Here is a 27,989-nt window from a genome sequence, read left to right as displayed (position 1 = left end):
AATAACTATAGTTATTACCAAATTTACAGGACCTCATAATTTTAAAAATTTTGCGTTTTTCTTGTTTCCTGCATTGGTACGCCAGAAAGCACTGTGCAACCACATTGTAGTAACTTATTTACATGCTACACTCTTTAATTCTCACATCTGCCTAATCTGCGCCAGGCCTAACAAGCGCTATCGAGAAATCGATTGTCGACCTCGGACAGAAACAGTTATTATCCCACTGCTCGGTCTCGATTGGTCTGGCCTTGATAGACTGCTGCGTTTTTTTCTTTAAGGAACTGAGCCCAGTAAGTCAGTTGTCAACAGGCTGAGCGAGGAACGAGCCGTTGATACAACTTGGTACGTGGAACTGATAACACACATGTTACCGTGTTGGAGAAAAGCTGTAGGACTCGTTTTGGAAGTTCAGCTTTCTTCGGTGTATCCAGACTAAAATGAAGTCCCCTGGACACGGTAAGCTATCTTTGACTTGTCTCTTACCCCCCCCACGAAACATTCTGCGTGTTTGAGGAGATGACCTCGGCCAGCAGGGACTTTAAAAACTAATTCGTGATTCAATTTGTCGCCAGATAGTTTTTTCAGTTAGTCCATATAGTTTTATTTAAGCTAATAAAGGAAGGACAACTCTGTCAGTTTATGTTGTTGTTAGCTTCTGATGTTGCATCACAAGACAGGCTGCTTTCACTAACGTTAGTCGTTTTTAGGTTGCTATTAAAGTTCGTCACGTTTCTATTTAGACCGCGTTAGCTTGCGTATTAGCCGATATAACTCCTTCCAACAGCACCCATATGTTAAGCTAAATGCTACCAGGAATGCTTTTTATTGTTTGCCATATGGTTAGTCATTATCTGCAAACATTGCACACAAAGGCTACCAATGTAACTACTTATCTAGCTACGTACCAATAAGCAGAAACACTCCCTTTACTGTCTTTGTTTGTGTTTTTAACCTAAATCTGTAATGATTTAGCATTTCTCTGGCTGATAATGTGTTTCACAGAAGCCCCCTGAGCATCATGGACATGTGAAACTTGACTCTGCAGTAGGCAGATGCAACTCCCAGGCTGGATTGAATGGCACTGAGGATACAAGGTAAGCACTTTGCCAGTAAATTTGAACTGATTATCGATCCGTTTCCTGAGCTACAAATGACCTTAGTGAGGGCAAAGTCTAGATAGAAGAGAGGGGATGAACAAACATAGCTCAGGAGAAAGAAGATCAGAGTAGGAATTCACAGGCATCTGTGTACACAAATACTTTCAGGGATCACAGGAAACTTTAGGGAAATAAGTCCATATCAAGTGATATGTATAAAGATCCTGCAGGAACACAGATATGTGGGATAATACAAAAACTTGTGTTTGGCATGGGAATCATAACTACAAAGAGCGGGTTTGCCATATTTGTCAGTCACCGGTAGTGATAAAACAAATAAAACATTTGAAAATGTATTAGGCTGATTAGCTCTCAACAAACCTGGCCTCTAGTTGACTGACTTTCCAGCAGCTTTTAGAAATGCCACAGACGTCCAGGGCCTACAACTAAAGGCCCTAAAGTATGCATGGTTTAGTTAATGGCAGCAAGGTGTTCTACAGGTTTCTTTGCACACACTGACCTCAGGGTATATACTAATGCTTTGCAAGGTTTCTATGTGTAATGACCTCCTCCCATTTCACCAGTTTGTACTACTGACACTGGTGTCTCTCTCAGTTTTGTCATGTAGCAGCAATAAACTATGTTGATCTTCTTTAAGATCAACAAGAAGGTCAACCAAGTTTGTTGCCTTTTTGACTGTTGAAGAAGACCTGAGGGCCCAAACGGTGGATGTAAAATAATACCTGGATACAGCGTTAGAGGCAAACCACGTTTTTTTTTTTCTTTTTCATGAGAGTTGCTCAGTGTCAAAAAAAGTTAAAATTTTGTGTATAAAATTACCCAGATAATCAGCTCCTCTGCACTAAAGGACCCATAGAGCAGGCGCGCTAGAAACCTCTGCTGGCCAAGACGGCTAATTCCAGTTTAGCGCTTCGCTAGTCTTGCATTGCCAGACCTTCCTCCACATCGTCAAGGTCTGGCTAGTCCACACGGCATTCCGGGATGGAAGAAAAACATGCTCTGGTTTATTAGCATTTCTTTAAACCAGTCACAATGGTCTTGGGCGGTGCTAAGTGCCGAACGGAGCCACGGTGCCGCTGCAAAATCTCGTGACAAACACTGAAGTTGTAATTCCGTTGTTTGGCCGCTATGTCAAATTGGCTTTAAAGCCTGGCGCATTTCCTGGGGGCATAGCCGAAATGTCATTTAAATAAAAAATAAAAATCATATGGAGCCAGAGTGTGCAACACTTTTTTCCTACTTTTAAGTCTACTTCCAGTGGTCAGCACCTTTTTTAATACAGGCCTTAGTGCGCGTTACATTTCTATTTTACTTTTTCTAACGGATTTTGAACATGTCACATTAGTGTTGCAAGTTTTAGTGTTTTCGACTCATAACAGGCTTTGATATCTTGGGGCCAAAGTCATGTAATGATTTATTGATTACATTATCTGCTGAAGGGATCTGCACAAACATACAGGCCATGGCCCAGCCATATACACCAGAACATGCTTTTTTGTTTCTAAAATCCCCTTTGTCGTGCCTTATCCTTGTTATAATTAATCACATGATCATTTACAGGTCTCCGATATATTGCTACACGATTATGGCACTGACTCTGATCATTGCACTCCTACAGTGTTCTCTTTGTAATCTTATTGCAGTCTTCCCTTCCTTACTTAGGCTTATGGTAGATAGTAAAGTCTTGCTTGGTTCAGAAAACAGCTGCTGTGTTGTTGAGTCAATGATTCATAGTTAATTTTCACATTTTGCATTACCATGAGTTATTAGATCTCGAATTGACACTAACGCAAAACCTTCATAACTTGTGTCCGAGCAACTACTCTCAAAGCCTTTATACAGGGTTGTTAAGGCCCAGATGCTGTGACTATCTAGGAGAGGAGACATTAGATACTACAGCATTCACTTTCTTTTTTTGGAGAAACATTTAGATTCTGCAATGAATTGTTGCTAGAAGTTACAACAACATTGTAGTCTAATTTGTACCACGTAAGCTGTAATATAATCATTTTTTATCGTCATTTATTGTTAGTTTTCTACAAATTTCTGTCTAAATAACTTGATTCCATGCAAGATTTAATTAAAAACTGACAAACTTAGATAAAGAGGTCCTTGTTTTGCACATGATATTAAAAGTTCAGTCGTATGTAATACATGAAAGTGGATCTCTTTTATTGCATTAAACTCAAGTTTGAATATGTTATGTGATTTTTAAAATATATTCTGTTGTTGCACATACATCCAAACATATCATATCTGGAATGTGTTTTTGTGGTTCTTAGAAACATGGCAGTGTTCAATCCACAAATATCATTTTTATCTTAGATGAGAATACATGTGGCTGACATGGCACTGTCTGAATGGGGGGAAAAAATGATGTCTTGTCTAATGTGTATGTGACAGAAAATATGGTTGGTTAAAAACAGCGTGCATGATAAGAAGTAGAAGTAAACAAAACAGGAGTGCATAGGATCATTTTAAATCCAGGCTAAGTTAAAAGATAAAACTTTATCTTTTTTCTTTTTTTTTCACTATCAACAAATTAACCAAACAAAGGACACATTCCAAAAACTGCTAGCCTATAAATAAGTATAAGTATATTTTGGCGCTTTTATCGACAGGAAAGGGATGAGAGAGGGTGGGACATGCAGCAAATGGCCGTGGGTTGGATTGGGACCCGCGGCCGCTGCCAAGGACTCAGCCTACTGGGTGAGCTAGAGGTCACCCCGAGTAATGTATAAACATTTAAAAAAAGAATTGTCTGTGTACCCAAAGCCCTGATATTCAAGGTACTTTGTCATTGTATGAACACAATGAAATGGTGTGTGTGTGGATGGATGGATGGATGGATGGATGGATATGGATGGAAAAAAGCCTCATCATTTAGTTGGCTTACATATGTATTCTTTAAGATCAACACCAAACAGTGCGAGTGCATTTTTGATCTCTGGGAAGTAGATTAGCTCCACACTGGGCTGACATCATTGCACATGGTGTGACACATGTTTCATATTTACACAGGTTTACTAGTTTTTTACCATTAGCTACTTTTCGGCTTACATTTTGTGATGAAGAGCGGGTCATACTTTAGAGTTTAAAAAAATAAAAATAAATAGGTTGCATGTGGTGAACCCACTGTGCCATATGAGACAAAGTATTCAGCGGAAGAAATGCAACAACGATGAGTTGAGAGGAAGCGACTAGAATTACAGCTACTTTTGTTTAGTTTTTTTATATACAGTGAGAAAATAGATTTCTAAGCCAGGGAGGTATACACTGTATCAGACATTGGCTACACACATCACTTGTTGGTGGGATAAATTCATGTTTTTCTTTTTTTTTTATTGATTTATAAAAGATAAAAAAAAGGTTTATCCTTTACATGACATCTGTCACAGACAGACAGGACACTGAACCAGTACACTGTGTGAGCTTAGCTGTCATGATAGAAAGGGTAAGTGAGAGAGAGAGGTGTCAGTTTTTTTTTTCTTTTTAGAGAAAGGAAAAACAAAAACAATTATTCTCAGAGCTGTGAGAGACAGAAGGAGGTTTATGGTTTGAGCAGCAGGTGCGGTGACCTTTCACCAGTGTGTCATATTCATTTTTCACGCTGAGACGCGGAACATGCGCTGCTTATCCTACTCTGTGTAGGAACTGGCCTACACCCCTGTTGACTGTACACCTGCTCAGAGCTTTGATTCACATTGTGGCCTTCCAAGTTCACACCAGGTGTGACCTATTTTTATAAAACTGAAATGTTCTTGTTTTGCTCAAAACGTTGACCAGCTGAGATGTATGACATGTGCAATAAGGCATATGGATACCTGACCCGAGGCCGACGGTACCCGCGGCCCGGGTTCGGACCGATATTTAGAAATTATGGTCGGGTCGGGCTCGGTCACATCAGCGCGATAAGGCATTTGTTGTAAAGTGTGTGTGTGTGTGTGTGTGTGTGTGTGTGTGTGTGAGATAGCCTAGAGGAAGCATGTGTGTTGTAGATCATGCAACCGGAGCAGAGTTAAGGGTTATTCATGTTATAACGTGGGCCCTGGAGGTAAGGGTTATTCGTGTTATAACGTCGGCCCTGGAGGTAACCAGTCTCTCCTGATTTTCTGATCGCGGTCGGAAACAAAGCGATCAGGAAAGGTTAACCCATTGAACATGTTAACAGCTGATTAACGTGTGTTTGTTGCCCAGTGTGCGCTGATGCGCTCATCTGTTGACATTTCCGAATGCCTTCCTACAGTTGCTTAATAAAAGCTTTCCACAAACGTAGCCTACATGTGTCATTAGTATGAGGGGAAAAAAAAAATAGATTTTAACTGTGTCGGGCTCGGACACAAATTTCTTAATACATGTCCGGCTCTGTCGGACACGGGCCAGCCTCGGACAGAAAAATTCGGCCCGATCCGGACTCTAATGTGCAATATGTATACATAAGGAAAAATGTAATCAATCATAATAGGTCTGCTACTCTCTTGAGGCCAGCCAATGTGGAATTAACATGACAATTGGACTACCTTCTTCTTACAGTAGAATCACACCTTACCTGAAATTGATCTCTTCCTTTTACAAAGGCCCGTCACAAACAGTTCACTGGCACCTATACAATAGAGTATGATTTCAGTTTACCACATTTGTCTACTTGATAGAAGAAAAAAAAAAGGATATTGCTCAACATTTGTACAATATTGTTCCACTGTGATCTGTTTTTATCTTCTGATCCAAAGAAACCTTTAGGCAACTGTTGTTCTCTTTGCCTTCTCTCACATATGCTATCCTTATTTGGCTTTTGGTTCTTAAACACGTCACGGTTTTCAGGCTCCTGACTCGGGGCTTATTTGGATTAAAATGAATACAAACCTCTTCTAACAACACCACCTTCTGATTTGATTAATAAGGGGTGGTTAGTGCCTTGCTTTAGGGTTACAAGCTCACTGCTTATTCAACCATCTTGTCACGCTGTCTTAGACAACTTTTCTCTAGAGAGAGAGTAGTTTGAAGACTAAGAAGACACAAGACAGGTGAATGTCTTTGTCCATAAAACTGGCCCAGCTTGACACAGTTAGAAATCTTGACAACAATGCAAGGGTATTCACGAAAGCAGCACACACCTGCTGCCCATCTGTATTTCTATGTGGCCCTCCAATAGGTAAAAACCACACAGAGCTGTAAATTAAAAACAGAGTACAGTCAGTTTAAAAACACTTCATTGTACCACAGAGAATGTGACGCCGCAGAGCAACCTTGTGGGTGTTTTTTACATTTGACCTTAAAATAAATTGATGTGTAATCATGATCCTGCAGTTAAAACAACAAATGTGTGTGTGTGTGTGTGTGTGTGTGTGCGCTTTGTTGGACATGTGCTATTTCCAGAATTCAACATTAAGATGTGTCTTTATTGATTTCTGTAGAACTAGATCACAAGACATCGTGATGCCTATCGGTAAGATATTGGCAATGCATAGGACAGTACAACATAGAGAAAGCCAAGATATGCACGGTTTTACTCGGAAACAACTCAAGTTCAGAATCTGTGTTGACATTATCATGTTTCCGTGTCTGTGATATGTAAAAATAAGATCTGCCATTCAAAGTTAAAGATAGTTGTAAGCCTTTGGTTATGTAACCAAGCGTTCCTTGTCTTGAGCTTCCTCCTCATTCAAGCAGGTGCCCGCAAACATCAGGTGCTTCTCTCTCACCTATCCAACCCGTGAAATAATGACCATTACTGAGACATCGGGAGAACGTGTCAGTCTGCCAGCCAGCAGCGTTCACAGACCTGTTTTAGGTGCAGCCTCCATTCTACGCTGACAGAACCATTCATCTTGCTACCGTCATAATATTCACTTGTTACCAGAGGAAAGAGACCGAAGCGAGGTAGGATGTTAGAAGATGTATAAATATAGCCCGTCTATAAATACTACGTCAGTTTCTCACTTGAAACCGAGCCATTATTCACTAAGCTACAGTACGTTCGCAGGCAGCATTTTGTGGGAGTGCAAAAGGCTGGAAAAATGGAGATGTTTGAGCATCAGGGAAATCATTTGCTGTTTTAATTTGAGCTCTGAGGAATAGCGCAGCTGTCTTTTTTTTTTTTTTTTTTATAAGATTAAAGCCACTCCTTTAGAATTCCAAGCAGTCATTCACAATGATCTACAGATTAAGCTGGAATAAAATTACATAGCACAGACCATTTTAGTCTCCCATGAGTTGCTCTCACACTTGATGATAATGTAGGCAAGTCTGTGTCCAACCCTGATAACAATAAATGTACGATTACTGCATTCCACACTCTTAGTTCTGTTTGATTTATTGTTGGCCATGAGGGCACAATTATTGCTTGTTTGATTTTGATTTAAATGACATAACCTATTGTAAATTAAATCTTTCAGTAATGTTAAGTAATTAGTTTTATACAATAACCAGAGGTGTATAAAGTACTAGAGACCCAGACTTGAGTAGAAGTGCTCTTTAAGCACCACACTTAAGTGGAAGTATTAAAGTATTCAACATTTTTTGTACTTAAGTATTGCAAGTAGTTTATTTTAAAATGTACTACTCAAGTACTGAAAGTAAAAGTACAAGTACTGGGTTATTTAGTTATTAAAGAAAGCAGTCAAAAGTTTGAATATCATATTGTTTATATTATGTCAAATGTTTAGCCTAAGGCTGTAGCCAAAGGAATTAACAAATATTAAGTATATTATATTAAAAATAACAAATATTAACAAATACTGAAATAAAATGTACAATTAGCACACTGTGCAAGTAAAACGAACATCCTCTCCAGCACAGTAACGATTAAAGCCCCAAAAAACGTATCGCACACTAGCTAGTAACTTGTGTGATGTAGCTACAGGAAAGTTAGCAAGCTAGCAACATCCAGATAAACTAGATCAGCTTCACATCACAGGGTCAAACATCCAGATAAACTAGATCAGCTTCACATCACAGGGTCAAACATCCAGATAAACTAGATCAGCTTCACATCACAGGGTCAAACATCCAGATAAACTAGATCAGCTTCACATCACAGGGTCAAACATCCAGATAAACTAGATCAGCTTCACATCACAGGGTCAAACATCCAGATAAACTAGATCAGCTTCACATCACAGGGTCAAACATCCAGATAAACTAGATCAGCTTCACATCACAGGGTCAAACATCCAGATAAACTAGATCAGCTTCACATCACAGGGTCAAACATCCAGATAAACTAGAGCAGCTTCACATCACAGGGTCAAACATCCAGATAAACTAGATCAGCTTCACATCACAGGGTCAAACATCCAGATAAACTAGAGCAGCTTCACATCACAGGGTCAAACATCCAGATAAACTAGAGCCGCTTCACATCACAGGGTCAAACATCCAGATAAACTAGAGCCGCTTCACATCACAGGGTCAAACATCCAGATAAACTAGAGCAGCTTCACATCACAGGGTCAAACATCCAGATAAACTAGATCAGCTTCACATCACAGGGTCAAACATCCAGATAAACTAGATCAGCTTCACATCACAGGGTCAAACATCCAGATAAACTAGAGCAGCTTCACATCACAGGGTCAAACATCCAGATAAACTAGATCAGCTTCACATCACAGGGTCAAACATCCAGATAAACTAGAGCAGCTTCACATCACAGGGTCAAACATCCAGATAAACTAGATCAGCTTCACATCACAGGGTCAAACATCCAGATAAACTAGATCAGCTTCACATCACCGTGTCAAACTGTTAACATTCAGGACTCACTGCAGACTGAAACAACTCAGGAATATCTTAATCTGCTGCAACAATAACTAAATATAAAGAGTACAAACTTACATTGTCTCTGACTTCTGAACGGGCGACCGTAATGAAAAGAAACATGGTGCGATCTCGGGGATTTCTTACGTAAATTACGTAATTAGTGTACGTTACTAACGTACACACACTGTAACCTCCAGTCTCCGTAGCGTGAGGAATTCACAACAGTAACGAGTAACTATGCAGCACATAAAAAATCTAAGTAAAAGTATTAAACTCATCGAAAATATGTACTCAAATAAAAGTGGAAGTAGGAGAAAAAAATAATACTCCAGTAGAGTACAGATACAGCCTTTTAGTACTTAAGTAGAGTAGTGAAGTAGTTCTACTTCGTTACTCTACAGCTCTGACAATAACTAATGACTACATGTGCAGCCCTAAAATTCTTATCTGTTTTTCATGTCTCAGGCCTCCTGCAAACTTGCCGCGTGGCGTTTCTGTTGCGTATCAGTTGTGTGGCGGCTGCGTGGATTTTTATGTCTTTTCACACCAGAAACGTTTTCGGCGCGGCTCGAGCCACACCTGAGACATGCCTGTCGCGCAGGCAGTGTGGAAGCTCTAACCTGTTAACATGGGAGCCGAAATAAAAATGGACGCGCCACACAGTGTGCAGGAGGCCTCATGCTTGCTTCAAAGATTGTGGTTGTGAAACTGAATTGCTTGCAGGAAAGTTTAATTGCCTAGATTGACGCAGGCAGACAGTTTCAGTTGTGTAAATGTCATCAGAAAAAGAAAAAAATCTGCAGCCCAAATTCTATGGAGAAAAGGTTATTTCTGCTTTGACTTCAGATGAACTGTGGTGGTTAATGTCAATAGCCATGTTTCAAAGGTCACATGTTAAATGTCCCATGGCATGAAACTGTCACTTTATGAGGTTTTTTAACATTAATGTGAGTTCCCCCAGCCTGCCTATGGTCCCCCAGTGGCTAGAAATGGTGATAGGTGTAAACCGATCACAAGTTGACGTTACGCATGGTTGTAGATTGCAAACCGGCATGCTAAATCAAAGAGTTTAGAAGCTAAATGGAGGGAGGTAGCATTGTACAAGTTGGCCACCTGTGCAGAATACAGGCTTGTGGCGGAGACATTTGCTGTCAGCGAGACAACCGTTCACCGCTGTGTATACGCAGTGTGCAGGGCCATACGATTCAAGCTGTTGAACCAATTCTTCAATTTACCTGACATGGCTGAGGCACAGGCTACAGCGCACCGCAACTCTGCTATGCACCTTGTGCCACAAGTGTCCAGGGCCCTGGATGGGACCTGTATCCTGATCCTTGCCCCATCCGATGATACCGATACTATAGTCATGTGAGTTAGCTGATTGCTACGTCACAACTTATTCGGCAAAGCTCTTTCCGTCTCCCATTTTGCGCATTGACTCTTTTTTTCGAAAAAGGCAGAAACCACCTCAAGCGAGCATGAAAACCTTTTTGCGAATTTGAGGAAGTTTTTATTTTTTTATTTTGCCGTTTCGGAAACGCGACTTTTGTCGGTTTTTCATTCTCTATTTATGGAAAAGAACGAGAATGTAGTGTTGACATTCGGGCATGGACTGGGAAACTGGTTTGGAGACAAAGCAGGAAGTTGGTCCAGTCCTCTCTTAGGTTCAACCAGATGTGGCCAGTTATGTAGATGGCTGCCCCAAAGGCCTGGATGCAGACCGACTGTGGCTTGGCTTACTGCACCATTCTCCTGCTGTTAGGCTGACAGACAGTTTTTTGTTGTTGTGTTTTAGCGATTTAAACTTCTGCCGACAAGATACAGTTTAGAGACCGTTGACTGTTTTTCATTTCTCCATCAATTTTGTGAATAATAGAAACCACAATTCAACCCAAGAAGGAGGCCAATGCCTTATGAAAAGAGCCCTGGTTTGTCTTGATAGCCTGTCTGCAAAACACGATGACATTGTAGATCTCTTGCACTCAATTCAAACAGCAATCGAACAAAACTCTTCTTTGTTCCTCTAGCAAGTGTCTTGTTTTATATGATGGTATGGACATTTGACTAGCTTTTATTGAATAGTAATTGAAGTGAGGCTGATAGTTAAAGTGGCAATGGAAGAACTTTCTAATTAAATACATGTAAATTGAAAACAAAACCACAATAGACCAACCCAAGCTCAAATGTCTTATAAACTTTCTTTGGTTTTGAAAACTAGTTAAAGTGCTGTAAAAAAAGATTCAACAAGATTCTTTAGTTTGAAATGAAAAGAGGCGTGTCTCTCATGGGAGCTAACGGTAACGCTGACTGAGTCAGTATCTGTAACCGGAGCAGAGAGGCAACTCTCTGTGCTTGATCCATGTCACAGTTTTGTCACCACTGAAGCCAAGGGGTTCATTTAAAAATAATGAGGGCTTGTTGACGAGGTTAAGGAGTTAAGTTAGGAGTGCATTATTTATCATGAACAACATCTGGGCCGGTGAACCGACATGGTTTGCAATAGGCTGAATCTTACTAAGTAACTGCATTTAGAAACACGAAGGCTTCTTTATGTTCTGTCAAAGCAAGTAGTAGTGGATAGTCTGGGTTGTTGTTGTTGTTGTGTAAAGTCAGAGTCACTGTGAAGGCCTACTGTTCCAGTCTCTTTCTCCCACTCCGTTTCTTAATACAGGATTATTTTTTACGTCCTTGCCTCAGTGGGCGCTTTGTCACATGCTCTCCTCGAGCCAGTGTGTTCTCACTGTTATGATTCACAACAGCTGATCCACTGCAGGCAGTAATTGAGCAATCCAACTATCCTGATGGCCATTTGAGATCAAGTGTTAAACTCTGCGAAATCTGTCATCATATCTTTAGAATCAGAATGTTTAAATAATATCAAAAAGAGGAAAAAAACTTTAATTCACACTCTCACACTGAAAATATAATGTAGCTCTGTCCCAGTATATTGACTGTAATGCTGAGAGAGTGGGACATTTCTATTTTGGACAGCCTTAGACCTATAGCCAAACAAGGGGAGTGTTACAGAGTTAAGTAGTTCTGTTACTTGCTGTTCTAACAGAAACCATGTATTTCTAAAGTCACTTTTCAGGTATTCAGGAAACAACTGGTTATCTTTTATGGACATAAACTTTTGAAATTATACACTGCATAGCTGTTTATTAGTGTTTAATGAGTGTCTTAAGACTAATTTAAAAAAAAAAAAAAAAAATTTAAAATTGAATGAGGCCTGTCCAAAATAGAATATTGCTAATTTGAGAATTAACAGCCTGCACAGGGTGACAGCTACACACTGACCTTCCAAAAGCTATAACAGGATCGTATTTTGTCAATAATACACTTGGTTGGTTTGTATTGTTTCAATGGCAACGTGTGCTTTAGTTGGCGGGGGAAGGCTGAGACATGTAATGATCTCACCACCTAACATTTCAATCCCCGCTTGTCTCACCAGTTTGTCAGCATTCCTAAGAACAGTTTCGGTTCTGTTGGGTTGCTATTGTTTATTCGTCCCCAGAAATTGGAATCTGAAATGACTCTGTGAAATGCGTTTACCAGTTTACCACTGCCTCTTAGTCACTCCAACAATCTTGTACACGCACACCTTTGTCTCAACTAATGCAGTTAGTTAACCACTTTGAGTGCTACCATACTGCTCTGCTGACTCATCTACACTGTACATATTTCTACAGTTAGAAAAACAAAGAGAGAATGAGAAACATGAAGGCACGCTACATGACAGACTTGCGTCCCCGTAACTGATGGTTATTGCCTTCCCTTTTTAAATGTGTCATCCAATTAAAACACCAAGTAAGCCTTAAAGTGTCCACACGAGAGAAATCTCAAACAAAGCCATTCTATAGAAATGTCTTAGTCATGTTAAGCTTTGTCCCACCTCAACATTTACGGTTTAATAAGGACCCCAGACAATGGGGCATAAATTCCTTGTGCAGCTATTAGATATCTGTAAATAGTCATTGCCTACAGGGTGGTTAACTGTTAGCTACTTAATGGGAGCACTGGGCTGTGAGACACTCAAGTATTTGGCTAAACTGAGACCCCATTTCTACCTGGTATTAAAATACGATCTGACTCCAATAATATCCGGAGGTGGTTTAGGCAACATGTGAACACATTCTTATGGTAGTTTGTACTTGTATGTGTCCCGGGACACATTAAGGACCGCCTACTCAACTGTGAGCGGAACTATGTACTCATTCAAAGTATTTCACATGTCAAAGAAACCACTGGGAGTGAATTGTGCGTTTTGGATGTTATTACCAAACTGTTGGTGATATGTTGCTGTTTTTGTTCTGGTGCTGCCTGTTTTTATATCCCCGGCTGTCTGGAGCTCTGTGCACCGCGGTTGCCTGGAAAAGACAGCCGCCAGAATACAATAACCTTATTTTTTGTTGAATAAAACATACCCAAACTCACGAATATGTAGAACATTCCTGTTCTTGCGTCGCAACTTCTCCTTTTGCTGTTTAGTATCCAGTGAACTGAGTGGTCAAAGCAGTGGCTAAAAAGTGGTGGAATGGTTTCATTTCCTATAAATTCTTCACCATAAAAGTCCACCTTAATTTTGTTATGTAAAATCTTTAACTATGAAGCAGCTAGGGCTGCTCCTTCTTAGTAGATTAGTCGACTAATCGGTCGTTTAGGTCTTAGTCAACTTAGATTTCTTTAGTCGATTAGTCACGTTTTATGCTTTTTTTCATGCTGAATGACTTATTTCCAAGAAACGTACGAGCACTCTCTGTTAAATACAAGAATTAAAGTGGTGCTTTTGCATGACTTTTTGCAGAGAAACTCAGATTTACAGATCTGTGTCGATTAAATAAACTAATCGATTAGTCAATACAATTGAATGAGTGTTAGTCGACTAAGAATTTTTTCAATCGAGCACAGCCCTAGAAGCAGCAAAATTAGGAAATGTTGGGTCTTTAACAGCAGTAACTTAACACGAATCCTGTAAGCGATCACAAAACGTAAAATAACTTCTTAAAACCTCTCCTGCTTGACAGACTATACATATGTGAGAGTAACAACTGAAGTTTTATTTATAAATTGTATATATATACACACACACACACACACACACACACACACACACACACACACACACACACACACACACACACACACACACACACACACACACACACAACCAGCCTACCAGTATGTGCAAACAGAAATTATGTACTTTATTTCCATATAGAGCGGGGAAGAGAGATGCGATCACAAGTGACTCAAGATGCATTTGGAGGCAAAAAACACACATACTATGAGCTGTCCACTTGTGATGGGCTCATTCAGATCAAATTTAAATACCAGCTGGAAATGCACCTTGACAGTGTAAGCACAGGGAAAGCCATTACTACTGCAAATATACAGCAGGATTTAATGTGGGACTTCATTTAATCCCTTCATAGACACCTTGGGTACAGTATAGCGATTTTGTTTGCAAGTCTTTTTATGGTCTTTTTCTCTTGTAGTTTAATGTCTGTCCCTTAGCAAACATCCTCTTAATGCCACTGATGTCATCTGAAACAGTGGTGCATGACACTTGAGATCCTCTGAGGGGGCTGGCATGTGGTGTTGTATTGGCAGAAAGTAGCTGGCAGAATGACTTGCAAAAATACCCTTGCTGTGTAGTTACTGAGCTGCAAATTCTGGAAACCCTATCAGCCAGTTCTACTGTTATTTTAGGGCCATATGCATTTAGGAGATAGAGGGATTAATGTAGGGAGATGTGTCCAGTCTCTATGCAGACACTTTTTAGCTTCTGAAAAACAGACAGAATATGCAAATTCATTGTCTTTTGTTGAAGACCATGAAGGCTAGTGGCAGTCTCCAGGTGGCATGTCTTGTCCCATGATCACATAGCAGCAATTTCCCTAACTGTTCTGTTTTATTATGATTCAGGTTCACTCCTAAGTGAGCTGCAAAGAGTTGTTGACGGATATTTGCTTTCTTAGTGGTCCAAGGTTGGTTTGTCGTTCAGAGTGGATATAGTTGGACACATTTAAGGGGTTTAGGAAAAGTGACCAATTGTTTGTCTTGGGCAAAACATCATACGAGGAAGCTTCTTTCTCCCTGGATTGTTGAAGAAAGTACAACATTTTAAAGGGTGCATTCCACAGTGTTCCGAGTCCTTGGGAACTAGATCGTACAGCGAGTCATGCGGCAATGTATGAAGGCAAATGTGTCCACAAAGTCTACACTCAAAGGTGGAGGGCTAAAAGCCTTGCATTGTATAAAGGGGCAAATGCAAATAGGTAGGCTATACTGGGAGAGCTAGAAGTTCATACTGTACCCAGCCAATTGCTGTGTGAAGAGGGTCTGCTTATTTGATGCAAATTCCAACAGCAGAAAGTTGGGGAGGGGGGGAGATTTCTGATGCTGTTTGACAATCCGATAAGCCTTTCAGTTGAAGCATACTGACACCTCAAGGGCCTATAGCTGCCAGTGTCATCTCATCACCTCATGGCCTCTTTTCTAAGGGGTGTTCAATCAGTATAATCACACAGCAGAGGTTGGTCCTCACCTATACCTTTTACCAGGTTCAATGTATGTTCAGTATTCTAGCCCCTCCTTTGGCTCACTCTGTGGTTAGTGTGACTTCTGTTGCTTAGGATTTTCCTGTATTATACTGGATCCAGGAGTCAGTAATTCCCTCTGTTAGACACAAAACAAATTCATAGAACTAACATAACCACTGTTCTCTGAGTAAGGAGTTGTCTCACCATGCATATCTCTTTGCTAATTTGTTGGAAAGGAAAAGGTCAACTGTCTGAATGACACATGTCATGGTATGAGGGAGGGTGTCTTCCCTTCCTGACAGTCACATCCTTAATGAGATTTTGAGCTTCTGATGAGGTCATGCAGGATGTGGTCCCATAGTGAAACACTGAGTGCAAGCCGTAAAACTGGTTATTAAAGGAAACCAAAGTTTCTCCAACATTACACCTCATTAGATTTATTCCAAGAAAATTTGATGTTGAAAGAAGGGTCATCCCTTGTATGGTACACTTCCAGTTTTAAAAGTATTCAATTTATCTACGTTGTAAATTCTCGTTCTTCTTTTGACGGACCCAGTTTTCCTCTGACTACATTTAGCTATTTTTGCTTCAGTTAGGGACTTCCTACATTTCCTATTATGACATTGTGAAATCTCTAGAGCATGGTTATGAACTTATTTGATCTCAGTGGCAATTGGCGGAGAGAACAGTAGAGAAACGGCAACAAGAGGTCATCTTGTTAAGAAAAGAAATGACAGTTGTGTCTTGTGGCTACATTGATCATGTCTCCTGTCACTGTCAAAAGATGTCCACCACAAAGAATTTCTCCCGTCATTGTTGAGCTATAAATAAATGTACCAATTTACCTTATGTCGGGTACAGGCCAATTAAGCCGATTTTTTTTTTTTTGGATGAATCAATACATGTCGTTATGTGTGGGGACTCTCATGTTTCTAACATCTGTTAAGATTTAAAACGTATTTTAATGTGGGCCAGCCATTAGATGATTAATCAGCATTATATCACAAATGGCAGAAAACTAGCTTTTTCTTTAAACCATTTTTAATTTTTGATTTGCTTTAAATATTTGTTTTGGGCCAGATAGTGTAAGTAATGGATCTTTTTCACAGCAGACATTTTGACTTATCATAGTAGGAAAAGCACCGCTGAAATTGATAACCTTAACAATGGCTCAATTCCATCAAGTCAGCTATTTCAGTGAGTCAGCATGCACAATACCAGGGCCTCTCCTAAGTGGAATGCAGCCATCATCAATGGTTTTGAATACACCTGTGTTTTTCCTAGTATGACATGTCAACTTATCTGCCGTGAAAAAGGTCTGTAGCAGCATTCCACTTCTAAATAAAATGAGAATGCAAAAGCATAAATACTTATGTTAAATAGTTTTAAGTGTTTGTTTTTTTTAAACTACAGATTGTTAGTTACCAACTAACCATTTTCCTAATACGGTGCTTAGTGTTTGTTATCTTTAAACTTTGGCAACTATTCTGGTCCTTGTTAAAAACAAGACTGTTGACACTGCAGTCTTAGACTAATAAGTAATAGGCTTCTGTGTACATTCTAAGATTTTTTGTTGACTGGACAACAGAGGTTAGGGGTTATGTTGTCAGAAAACGATACTGAGAGGACAAGGGGTCAGCAGATTAGACAAGGCTGCTCTCAAAGTGACTCATTAGCTGCAGCATGACAGTTGGAAAGCCAAGTGGGACTGGACTATTGGTTCAGATCCGTAGTCTTCACTGTACAATATTAGTTCTGTAATTATCTATAGACACTTTCCCTAATAAGGATTAAGGCTGTGTATTGGCAAGAATCTGGCGATATGATACGTATCACGATACATGGGTCACGATTCAATATATTGCAATATATTTCGATACTGTGCGTAAGGCAATATATTGGGATTTTTTTAAAGTATAATTTTAGAAAAACTAATATTTAAAAAAAGACATGATGTGCGTAAAAGTCAAAGAAGTTTACTTTAGGTAAACAATTCAAATTGCCAGTTTGGGATTGTGGTTCACAGGTTCTTGTTGAGCTAATTTTGATATGCTAAAGTAGGCCAGAGTTCAGCCGTAGCTACCTACCTGTTAGCTTCTAGCAAAAAGTCAGGCACTGCTAGGCACTGTTAGGCAAGGACACTGGTGGCGCGTCTCAGCATAGCCATCTAGTGGTAGGGGGTTTAAACACAACATAAACGTGAACCACTGTCTCACATGAATATTTTTGCACGTAAACTAAAAATAAGAAAAATTTAAGAAAAAAATTTATATTGCGTTTTTGAAAATCGATACAGTATTGCAAAATAAAATATCACGATACACAGGTGTATCGATTTGTTTTTTTATTTATTTTTTTTTTCTTACACCCCTAATAAGGACATTCATGTTATTTCCTACTGTTTATTACTAATGTTAATTTTCAAGAATGTTAGCAAGTAAACATGGATTTTAAAAACACTTAAAACCCAGTTTTGCAAATGTTTTATAAGGAAGACTATGCATTAACATGTGTGTTAGACCTCAAGGTACAATGAATTTGGGTGAATTACACTAAATGTAAACATAAACACAGGGCACCTTTTAAGAATTCATAGAGGCTATGTTGAATTGGTTGTTAAATAGGTGTGTATACAGAGATGATACTGGGAGGGGCTTTTCATGCAGATTCTTTTATAGTAAGACCTTGTCACCTTTTTTCCATAGATATTGTGAAAAAAACATGTTTTTCTGCTGAAAATACCACAGACTTTTGATTCATATATGTATGAAAGATTGCATTTAGAATTTAACTTACCTTTTTAGACATTGGATGAATCTATTGTAGGCTACTCCACATTATGAGCCACCACTGCGCCAAAACACATTTTGGATTAAATGAAAGCTTTTAATTTCAACTTCTTTTATCTCACGTCACTAGCGAGTCCTTCGCCGGTTAATTTGAACAATACATTCAATGACTTGGCTAAACACACAAAGTATCTAAGTAGTAAGATATCGTCAGTATGTGTTATGGCTCTATGAGTCTCTTCTCATTACCAGTGTGTGCTACTTAAAACAGAAGATGTGAGCTGTGAACATGTCTTTTAATAAGTGCAAAACATGAGGGTTAATGAGGCTGGCTCCCTCCTGTAATTGGCTTCATCAGCATCAATGGCAATATTTCATTCTTCTCTGTCCTCTTAGGCTGTTCACATGCTCAGGGAAAAGACACTAGGGACACAAACCAAACCAGACTTTATTTTCAGTGTATATACACTTGGATAGACCGTAGAGCCCGACCGATAAAGGATTTTTAAGGCCGATATCGATACAAATATTTGGTGATTTAAAAATCTGATATTCCGATATATCGGTCGATATATATTTAATAAAAAACAAAAAACGTACAGATTTCCCTAACATTAGTTATTTGTAGTTATTTATGAGTCCTCTCTAAAATAATATGATAATGCAGTTTAAAAATAAACTTGTTTGTTTCAATGTCACAACAGAACAGAGGAACATCAAAATATATTAAAGTTCTGATAAATAAAATGTATAAAAATACAAACTTAAGATATAAAACTTAAAGGGTTAAACACGGGTGTTGCCAAGGAGGTTGTAGAGCTCCCTCTGGTGGACAAACAATGCAACGCCAACACTCAGAACATGGTTGAAGGGTGTTTCGTCCGTTTTAATTTTATTTTTTTATTCATTTATCGGCCATTATAAATGCCTATATCGATAGTTTGGAAAATGCCTAATATCGGCTAATGTCGGGCTCTAATAGAAAGCCAAATGCATAAACATGCAGACATGCATGCCCAGTCTGTTGCTCTGCTGGTTTGTTCCATTTCCTTAGTGTGAAATTGGGAGATAGAGTCAGCTTACATACCCCACACACAGACGCATACATCCATACATACTTCCCCTCACTAATCCTAATGTGCTGTTAGCAAATACTGTTAGGTCCTTTTAAGTCTTTTATGTTGAAATGAAATCCATGTCCAACTGGCGATCCATTAGAATGGCTTATTTTTGTGGTGGGTAAAAAAAAAAAAGAGGGGGGGGGGAAAAAGGTGGGAGGAAAAAAAATATTTTGGGGGGGAGGAAAGGGGGTATATATGAATTGAGTCAGCATGATGTCATGCCACATTTGTTGTCCGGACAAGGCACGAAAATGCCAGTGTCAACAAGACATTACCATAATTCTATTTTCACTACCAGAGGATGTTATATTAATGCAAATGGAGGCAGCAGTTTGACCAGGACTGGACACAGTTGTCTAAACGTAGAGAAAGTGTAACCTGTAATGTATACAGTTTAATGTTCCAAATATGAATTGTGTTGTTTATGTTTTGCTTTTGCAAGATGCCACATGTCAAGTGTTGAATAGGGGAGTGTTTTTAGCTAGCTAAGTAAAAGTACAGCTTCAAGGTGTTTATAGACCAAACAGGAAGCAAATTTCTTTGCGTGGCTAGTTGAAATGTTTCAACTTGAGCGAACAATTTGTGTGGCGCCATCTGCGTAAGATACTTCTGATGTTAGAAGATTCAGAAAAAGAGCATAAGCTTACCTTATCCGCTGACAGGGACGGACTGGGGCTAAAAAACAGCCCTGGACTTTCTCCCAAATAGGCCCATCATCCGGCCATTCGCCCCTAGCCGTGCGCGACAGACACTAGCCAGGATGTCCTGATACTATGCCACAATACTGTAGCCTATCAGAAAAGGTATTCACAGCAAGTAACATCTCAAAACCAATGATGATAACTGGGGTTGTGTTTATTAATGAAGCCTCAGCCTTCAAATAAAAACTAAAAATGTACAATACCATTACATCTGCATTGAAAATAAAATACAAATAATGAAATGTCACTGGCTACAGAAACCCCAAATTACACAAACTTGTAATTATAAAACAGTACAGAGTATTACTGGCAACACTTTCAGAGATAAAATAGACTACGTGCTGTACCTGAACATGGGGATTAGTTATTCTGTAGGCCTATACCAAAACTACACTGAGAGTGTTAGTTACTACTATAACTATTCAAATATGTGTTGCTTTGTGTTAAGGAATTAGCATTGAATAACCTATTTCATATTTTGTCAATGTCATATTACACTTTTGATTCATATTAAGGCTGTGAAATTATGAAAATGACTAGGCCCGATCAATTTTGTCTGTGAAGCTTTCACAAACAACCACCAGGTCTTTGCCAGTTCCACAATAGTAAACCAAATATGAAAGACAAGGAAAAACTGCACTCTGATGGAAGACAGACAGAATGTGCAAGCTAATTTTTTGGTTACATTTGGTGAATTATTTAAACCCCTTCCCTGTTTGTGAGCACGTTTAGAGTGGTACCAATGCATGCCTGATGTTTTCCCGTTTAATTCAATACCATAGTCTTCATCCTAGCAGCAAAAGTGAGCTCACTACAACCTCTCATATACAACCAAGTTAAATCGCGGACAACCCGTGATTAATTTCTAATGTCTTTAATTTTTCAAATTAACCTGACAGAAATGATTAAATACGTTCAGTTTGACAGCAATAAATGGCACGATCATTTTCATAATTATGATGCACACTCGTGTTGAGCTGACTATGCAATTCGCTAAGATAGGGATAAAGGCAGCCTATTATGTTTCCTGCTCCTGGCACTTACCAGTATTGCTGATGTGAAATTAACTCACGTCTAATGATGTAGGCCTACTGTTCTTCAGTTTTATTTTTACACGTAGCATATAAGTGATTGTATTTGTGCCCCCTGCTGTTGGCCGTTAATATCGCTTTATTAGACCTTTTTTTTTTTTTTTTTTTGTGCCGACTTTTCCAGAACGCACAGATTGTCAGTCCGTCCCTGTCCGATGATATTTTCCAAACAACCCTAAGAGGGTAGCTGTATCTTTCACTAAAATGTTTTTTTTTTTCTTTCTGAAAAGTCATTACGGGAAGCCATTTTATGAAATTTCCAAATGGTTTGGTTGTAAAATAGCTATGCATCATAATGCTATATATAAAGCTGTTACACTTGTGAAACCGCCATAAGCTTGTAGAATAAACTCAAAGTGTAATTGCTTAAAGTACTCCACCAATTTAGCATTGACTCTTATAACATTGTTGGACTCAGGATGAACAGTTTTTATTTTAAAAAGTAGCACAATTGACGCAGTAGCACCAGAGATATCCTCTTATTTTATTCCATGCATTCCCCCTCCTCAGTCAAAACCTGACGTCTACATTACCCATAGTGCAACTGAACCACCAATAATTCAGTCGGAGATTCTTTGTGTTATGCTAGTAGCGGTTAATATCTAAAAAGCCTAAAGCTGCTAGCCTTAAGCATAGATAAGGAATGGGCTAAAGAGGTCTGGTGAGCTCACTTCTTCCCAGACCAGATTTTCAAAATTAAGGCAATAATCAGATTTCAGTAGTACTCCCCAAGACAGACAGACTTTGATGTGTAAAATTTGAGGAGTTCCCCTTTTAATAAATGTAGTTAGCTTTTCCTTAAAGTGCTCATATTATGATTTTTGGCTTTTTCCCTTTTCCTTTATTGTGTTATATCTTTTGTGTGCATGTAATAGGTTTATAAAGTGAAAAAGCCCAAGTCCACCCCAAAGGGACTTACCATTTTCAACAGAAAACACTGTTCACAAACTGCTCCAAACACCTGCTAAAAGCACACAGGAAGCATCATCCACCCTTACATCAGCACTGGAGAATATACAGCATTGGCTGCTTGAATCCTGCCTGTTATTGAACAAAAAGAAAACTGTTGCTATGATTTTCACAAAAGAAAACATAAAACTGGAGCGGTCCAATGTGTTCCTGGGGGGAATGGAACTTGACATTGTTGAGGAGTTCAAGTACCTGGGCGTCACACTGGACCCAACACTTTCATTTAAAAAAACACCTCAAACTTCCAGCGAATAGAATCAAATTCAATTTACAAAACTTTAAACGAATCAGATCATCAATGACAATTACTTCTGCTAAAATGTTCCTACATTCAATGATATTTTCACACAGATTACTGCATCACAACCTGGTCACTTACTGGAAATACAATTTTAAAACTCATAGAAATGTTATTCAAAACATCTATAAAAATACTTGATCAAAAACCTCTGTCATTCCATCAGTGTAATATTTTGGGAAAATACCACATGCTTAATTTTGAAAATTTTATTCATTTTAAAAATTGTTGCTTAATTTATAAAGTTTTTCATGGACTTGCTCCACCTTTTGCTTTCTATATACATTAAACCAAGGTCTGACAGAGGTTATTGTACCAGAGCTTCATTTAGAGGAGATATAGAGATCCCGCATAGAAAAACTACCTTTGGACAAACTGTTCTGTCTATCAGAGGAGGTCAGTTCTGGAACAGCATCCCAACGAACATTAGAGAATGTCCAACTTACTGCACATTTAAAAAGCACTTTAAACTATTTCTTAAAAGTTCCCAGTTATGTCCACATTTTGACAAATTTTATTGATGTAATGTAATCTGTCTGAATGCGTGCGATTGTGTTTCTTGTTTAATATTGTATATTGTTATTTGTTTTTTGTTTTTTTGTTTGTTTTGCATTATCTTGTATGTTGTTGTTTTCCTGCCTCGGGACTACAGGTGAAAATTAGCATTTATGCTATAACCGGGCTCATTTACGGTCTGTACAGAAATGTTAGATTGTTCATTAATGTGCACTGTCCCGAATAAATAAATAAATAAATAAATAAATAAATAAATAAATAAAGCTCTATTGTAGTCCAGCCTTTACTTCAGAGACAAACGTGGTCACTTTGTAACACACGTTATAATGCTCGCCTAGCTGCTAGCATGGCACGCCCTCATACTCTGCTTCTGACTGGCTAGTAGTCCTTACCTAGGTACTGTCAGGGCACACCCTCAATACTCTGCTTCTGACTGGCTAGCAGTCCTTACCTAGGTACTATCGGGGCATGCCCTCATACTCTGCTTCTGACTGGCTAGTAGTCCTTACCTAGGTACTGTCAGCACGCCCCTCCTACTCTGCTTCTGACTGGCTAGTAGTCCTTACCTAGGTACTGTCAGGGCACGCCCTCATACTCTGCTTCTGACTGGCTAGTAGTCCTTACCTAGGTACTGTCAGGGCACGCCCTCATACTCTGCTTCTGACTAGCTGGCAGTACTTACCTAGCTACTGAGCATGTGCGAATCCCAACAAAGGTGGAACAGAAGTGAGATGTCTCACTCTGTAGCTAAAACAGAGAGCTCAACACACAGGGTGAAAAGGAGCTGCAGCAATGTGCAGTACAACAAATATATGGTGTTTTTTGAAAATAAAACCATGTAAACCTATTCTGGTACAAACTCTAAATACAATTATGAACCTGAAAATGAGCATAATGTGAGCACTTTAAGTTAAAATGTTGGCTGTATTGGCTGTGAATGTTCTACACTGAATCTGAATATCTGTCCATTGGCCTATCCCTGTGACGTTTACTAATGTACTCTTTATAACGCTGGATACTTTTCTTTTTTCCCATACAAATTCTCCTGAAATTGCTGTCAGTTAATCACCCAATGCACTTCAGGCATCTTGTTGTGGCGCCCAACAATCTGCATCATCATGCAAAGTTACATAATCCGAACCTCAATTTATCTGGACTTTGGCTGGTGTCTGTTGTCTCTGGACATGTCCCCATGAAGGCTGTGTTCTCATCCAGTTTTTATGCATGTCACACAGTATAACTAAGTTATAAAGACCTGTCAGGCCTGTGGGAGAATTATGGCAATTGTTGAATGTTGTTTGGCAAAGGTTGAAAAATGGGATTAAAAGTCACAAGACAAGTCAGGTTTTATTTGGTTTGAATGTAATATACAGAAGCTAAAAACTACTTGCTGCAGCGACAGTCTTGATTGGAGCTGTCTGTTTTTGATGGCTCCTTATTGGACTCCGTGTGTGTGTGTGTGTGTGTGTGTGTGTGTGTGTGTGTGTGTGTGTGTGTGTGTGTGTGTGTGTGTGTGTGTGTGTGTGTGTGTGTGTGTGTGTGTGTGTGTGTGTGTGTGTGTGTGTGTGTGTGTGTGTGTGTGTGTGTGTGTGTGTGTGTGTGTGTGTATGTGTGTGTGTGTGTGTGTGTGTGTGTGTGTGTGTGTGTGTATGTATATATATATATAAAAATAAAAAAAAAAAAAAAAAAAATATTATATATATATTTATTTTTAACTTAAGAAATATATATATGTATATATAGTACTTAATATATATATATATATATATATATATATATATATATATTTATATATATTATATATATTATGGATTTATCTGCCAATTATTGTCTAGATTAATCACTTTGTCTATACAATGTCAAAAATAATAAAAATGCCCAGTATGCAAAGTTCCAAAACCCAAAAATATTCAATTTACTATCATTTGAAATGCTGGAAATCGAGAAACTTTTGGCACTTTACTTTTAAATGAAAAACGATTATTCGTCTATAAAAATGGATTATCGTGCGACTGTTAACTCTGAAGCTGAAGACTAACCCTAATCCTGAAGACTAATCATCCCAGCCCTAATTTAGTGTCCCTTTTTTTTTCTTCTTTGTAGACTGCGACTTAGTGGGAGTACTGCAATGAATAGCCAGCATCCTAGCCATGCAGAGAGCGCTCACCCCACAGAAAAACCGCCACCTGCCTTGTCCCCCAAGCTCCATGTCCAGCGATCGACATCAAAGGACACCATCACCATCCACTTCTCAGCTCTTGGGAAAGAGGAAGAGGAGGAGGAAGAAGATCTGTACAGGACATCTGTCTCCACTACCTTAGCCAATCAGGATGACTCAGACATTGTGACAGCCTTAGAAGCAAGTGAAGAGATTCTGACAGCCTTAGAAGCAAGTGAGGAGATGTTTGAAAGCGTGCCATTGGACACTGCAGACAAAGTTGCTGTCATGCCTGAATCATCCAGACTTTCTCCAGTTCCTGGACATCACACTAACCGTCCTCCCACACAGACTTTGCCATCGCATAATGTTGAGCAAAAAGGCTCAAAATTAAATGCCTCTCCCCCTAAATCTTTGAGCTTTCCCTCAAGTGATAAACCCTTCCTCAGCTTGATGAAGTCTCTCTCCTCTGACACGGAGTCTCGTGACGGGATCCCTTCAGTTGACGCTCCTACAGTAAGGCATAGGCACCTGATGAAGACTCTTGTCAAATCTTTATCTTCAGATACATCCCAGGAGTTGTCCTCCTCCTCCTCCTCCACACCCTACCGTCTTCCAGAATCCCGCCTTAACCTGCAACTCTTCAAGCAATTCAAACAGTCCCGGATGCCGTCTGCTACCACATCGTCAGTCGGCGATTCTAAAACCGCTCCTTCCTCTCCGTTAACCTCACCAGAAAACCGCAGCTTCTTTAAAGTCTCAGATGTGGAGGCAAGATATGAAGACACTAAGCGGCGTCTCTCTGAGGTCATCTCCGAACCGCTCCAACTGCTGAGTAAGATCATGGATGAAAAAAGTGGCAGCTTAGCTTGCAGCAGTATTTACTGGCCCAAGGCCCTCTCTGCCAGTGCCTCAGAACTCTCCAACATTGCTTCTATCAATGGTCACCTGGAGAGCAACAACAATTACTGCATCAAGGAGGAAGAAGGAGGTGACCTAGAGGCTGAGAGCCCCAACAGCTCGGCTTCTGGTCCAGCTGAATTGCCTGTTCCCCACTCAGTTGACACTAAGAGCCCCAACAAAGCATTACTTTCCATGTCGTTGGACAAATGCTCTATGTCCGCTCTTGCTAAACAAGAGTATGAGGACTTTTGCATCCTGTACAGTGAGGACTTTGAGAATTGTACTGACACAGAAGGTGATGGTGGTGATAGAACTGATGATACTGGAACTGGGAGTCAAACTAAAGTGCCACTAAGTGGTAGTACTGAACCGTGCAGTGAAGATGAATCTGAAAGTATTGAGCCAGCACCTAGCGTTCCACACTATACTCTCCTCTTCCTTACTCTACTGGTCTATGGGTATTTTGTATTACCTCTGCCAAGTTACATAGGAGGAATGCTGCTTGGGATTGGGCTGGGATTCCTTTTAGCCATTGGTGTTGTGTGGCTGAAGGGACCAAAACCTTCTGGCAGTACTTTAAGACGTTCCAGACACCATGGGAAGCTGTGGAATCCGAATAAGTTGGACATTAAGGAACCAGAAATCTATAAGGGTCAGTGAAAGTCAAATTAATTTTGTCATGCTGCAAAGGCCTTAATCGCCTTAAAGAATCTTGCTGATGGTCTTCTTGTCGTTTTCAGTACTGAAACAGAAACCTGTTTTTATTTTTGACATTACATAAGACAATGACATGTGTGTGGGTGTATATATAATAGACCAACATAATGGAATTACAGTATAGACAATCCATATGACAAAATGATTCCATCCATCCATCCATCCATCTTCGTCCGCTTATCCGGTGTCGGGTCGCGGGGGGAGCAGCTCAGACATTGATACATAAAATGATACATAGAATGTAAAAAGATGGATCCAGGAGGATGTCAAGCAGCTTCCAGATGTCTCCAAACAGCTAGCGCCTGAGCCACACAACCTCCTCTTAACCGTAACTTAATCGTAACCTGGTAAGAGGACAGGTTATACAAACGCACAAGAAGCAAAACTAAAGCAGGACATTCACACATAATTTGTTCAGTCATTTAGGAGTTAATTTTAATTACCTGTGCTAATTAAACTCTGTGCCACACCAAATGTATACTTTATATTGAAAGAGTTTGACTTCATCATGGCAATGGGTACAGCTGAGCTGTATCTATGGAGTACTGAGAGTAAAGGCAAACATGCAATGTAAGATGCATATGCACACATTTTGTGCATTGAAGTTTCATAGCAGCAGACAAACTAAATGTGGATCCTGAGCTGAATTTAGGCAGAGGAACTTCAAAGTCTACCACTGAAAGCAAATGACAACAACTGTTTGTCTCCACTGGAAAAGACAGCGGTTACAAGACACTTTCTCATCAGTGTGAAGTTCATAGAGACATGGTTAAATGGGTAACCGTACACCGTGAGCAGATATTTACAGTGTCCTCATTTTCCAGGCACAGTTTTGGATTGTTATCTTTCTCTGTTTGCAGTTGTTCAAAGCACCTTTCACTCTTCAGTTGCATCTTTTAAAGACGGACCCATCTATATGAGAAAACATGTTTTCTAGTTTGATTGTTTTGTATCCCAATCCTTGAAAAATGATCTACATTATGTCAAATGCTTATGTCTTCCCTCCAGGGCTGGATGAATGAGATATCGAACTACGACCCAGAGACTTACCACGCCACACTGACCCACTCTGTGTATGTCCGCTTAGAGGGCTCCATCATTCGTTTGTCCAAACCCAACCATAACGTCGCCCGCCGTGCCATACACAATGAACCAAAACCCGATGTCACCTACATCAGTCAGAAGATCTATGACCTCACCAACAGCAAAGTATGTTGTTAGTTTTAAGTTGTTTCCCTAATCTTCCAGTAACTGAGGTAAAGGTCAACTGTTTACCTTTTAAACTAGTAGACATTTTAAAGG

General features: G+C 39.5%; 1 protein-coding gene across 2 annotated transcripts in view; it reads left to right on the top strand.

The window, feature by feature from the left end:
• The first annotated feature begins 272 nt into the window (after positions 1-272).
• LOC120556799 (testis-expressed protein 2-like) overlaps positions 273-27,989 on the top strand; it is a 42,851-nt gene continuing 15,134 nt past the window's right edge. Inside the window, exons 1-4 of one of the 2 annotated variants that reach the window (XM_039796537.1) lie at positions 273-459; positions 1,006-1,097; positions 25,013-26,622; positions 27,697-27,896. In XM_039796537.1, the coding sequence (XP_039652471.1) occupies positions 25,038-26,622; positions 27,697-27,896 (1,785 nt within the window). In that variant the 5' untranslated portion in view covers positions 273-459; positions 1,006-1,097; positions 25,013-25,037. The remainder of the gene's footprint in view (positions 460-1,005; positions 1,098-25,012; positions 26,623-27,696; positions 27,897-27,989) is intronic. The other variant, XM_039796529.1, reaches the window with a different exon arrangement.

The sequence above is a fragment of the Perca fluviatilis genome, chromosome 1 (genome assembly GCF_010015445.1).
Source record: "Perca fluviatilis chromosome 1, GENO_Pfluv_1.0, whole genome shotgun sequence".
NCBI lineage: Eukaryota > Metazoa > Chordata > Actinopteri > Perciformes > Percidae > Perca > Perca fluviatilis.
Note: the sequence above shows the minus strand (reverse complement) of the source record. Positions and strands in the feature narration are given on the sequence as shown.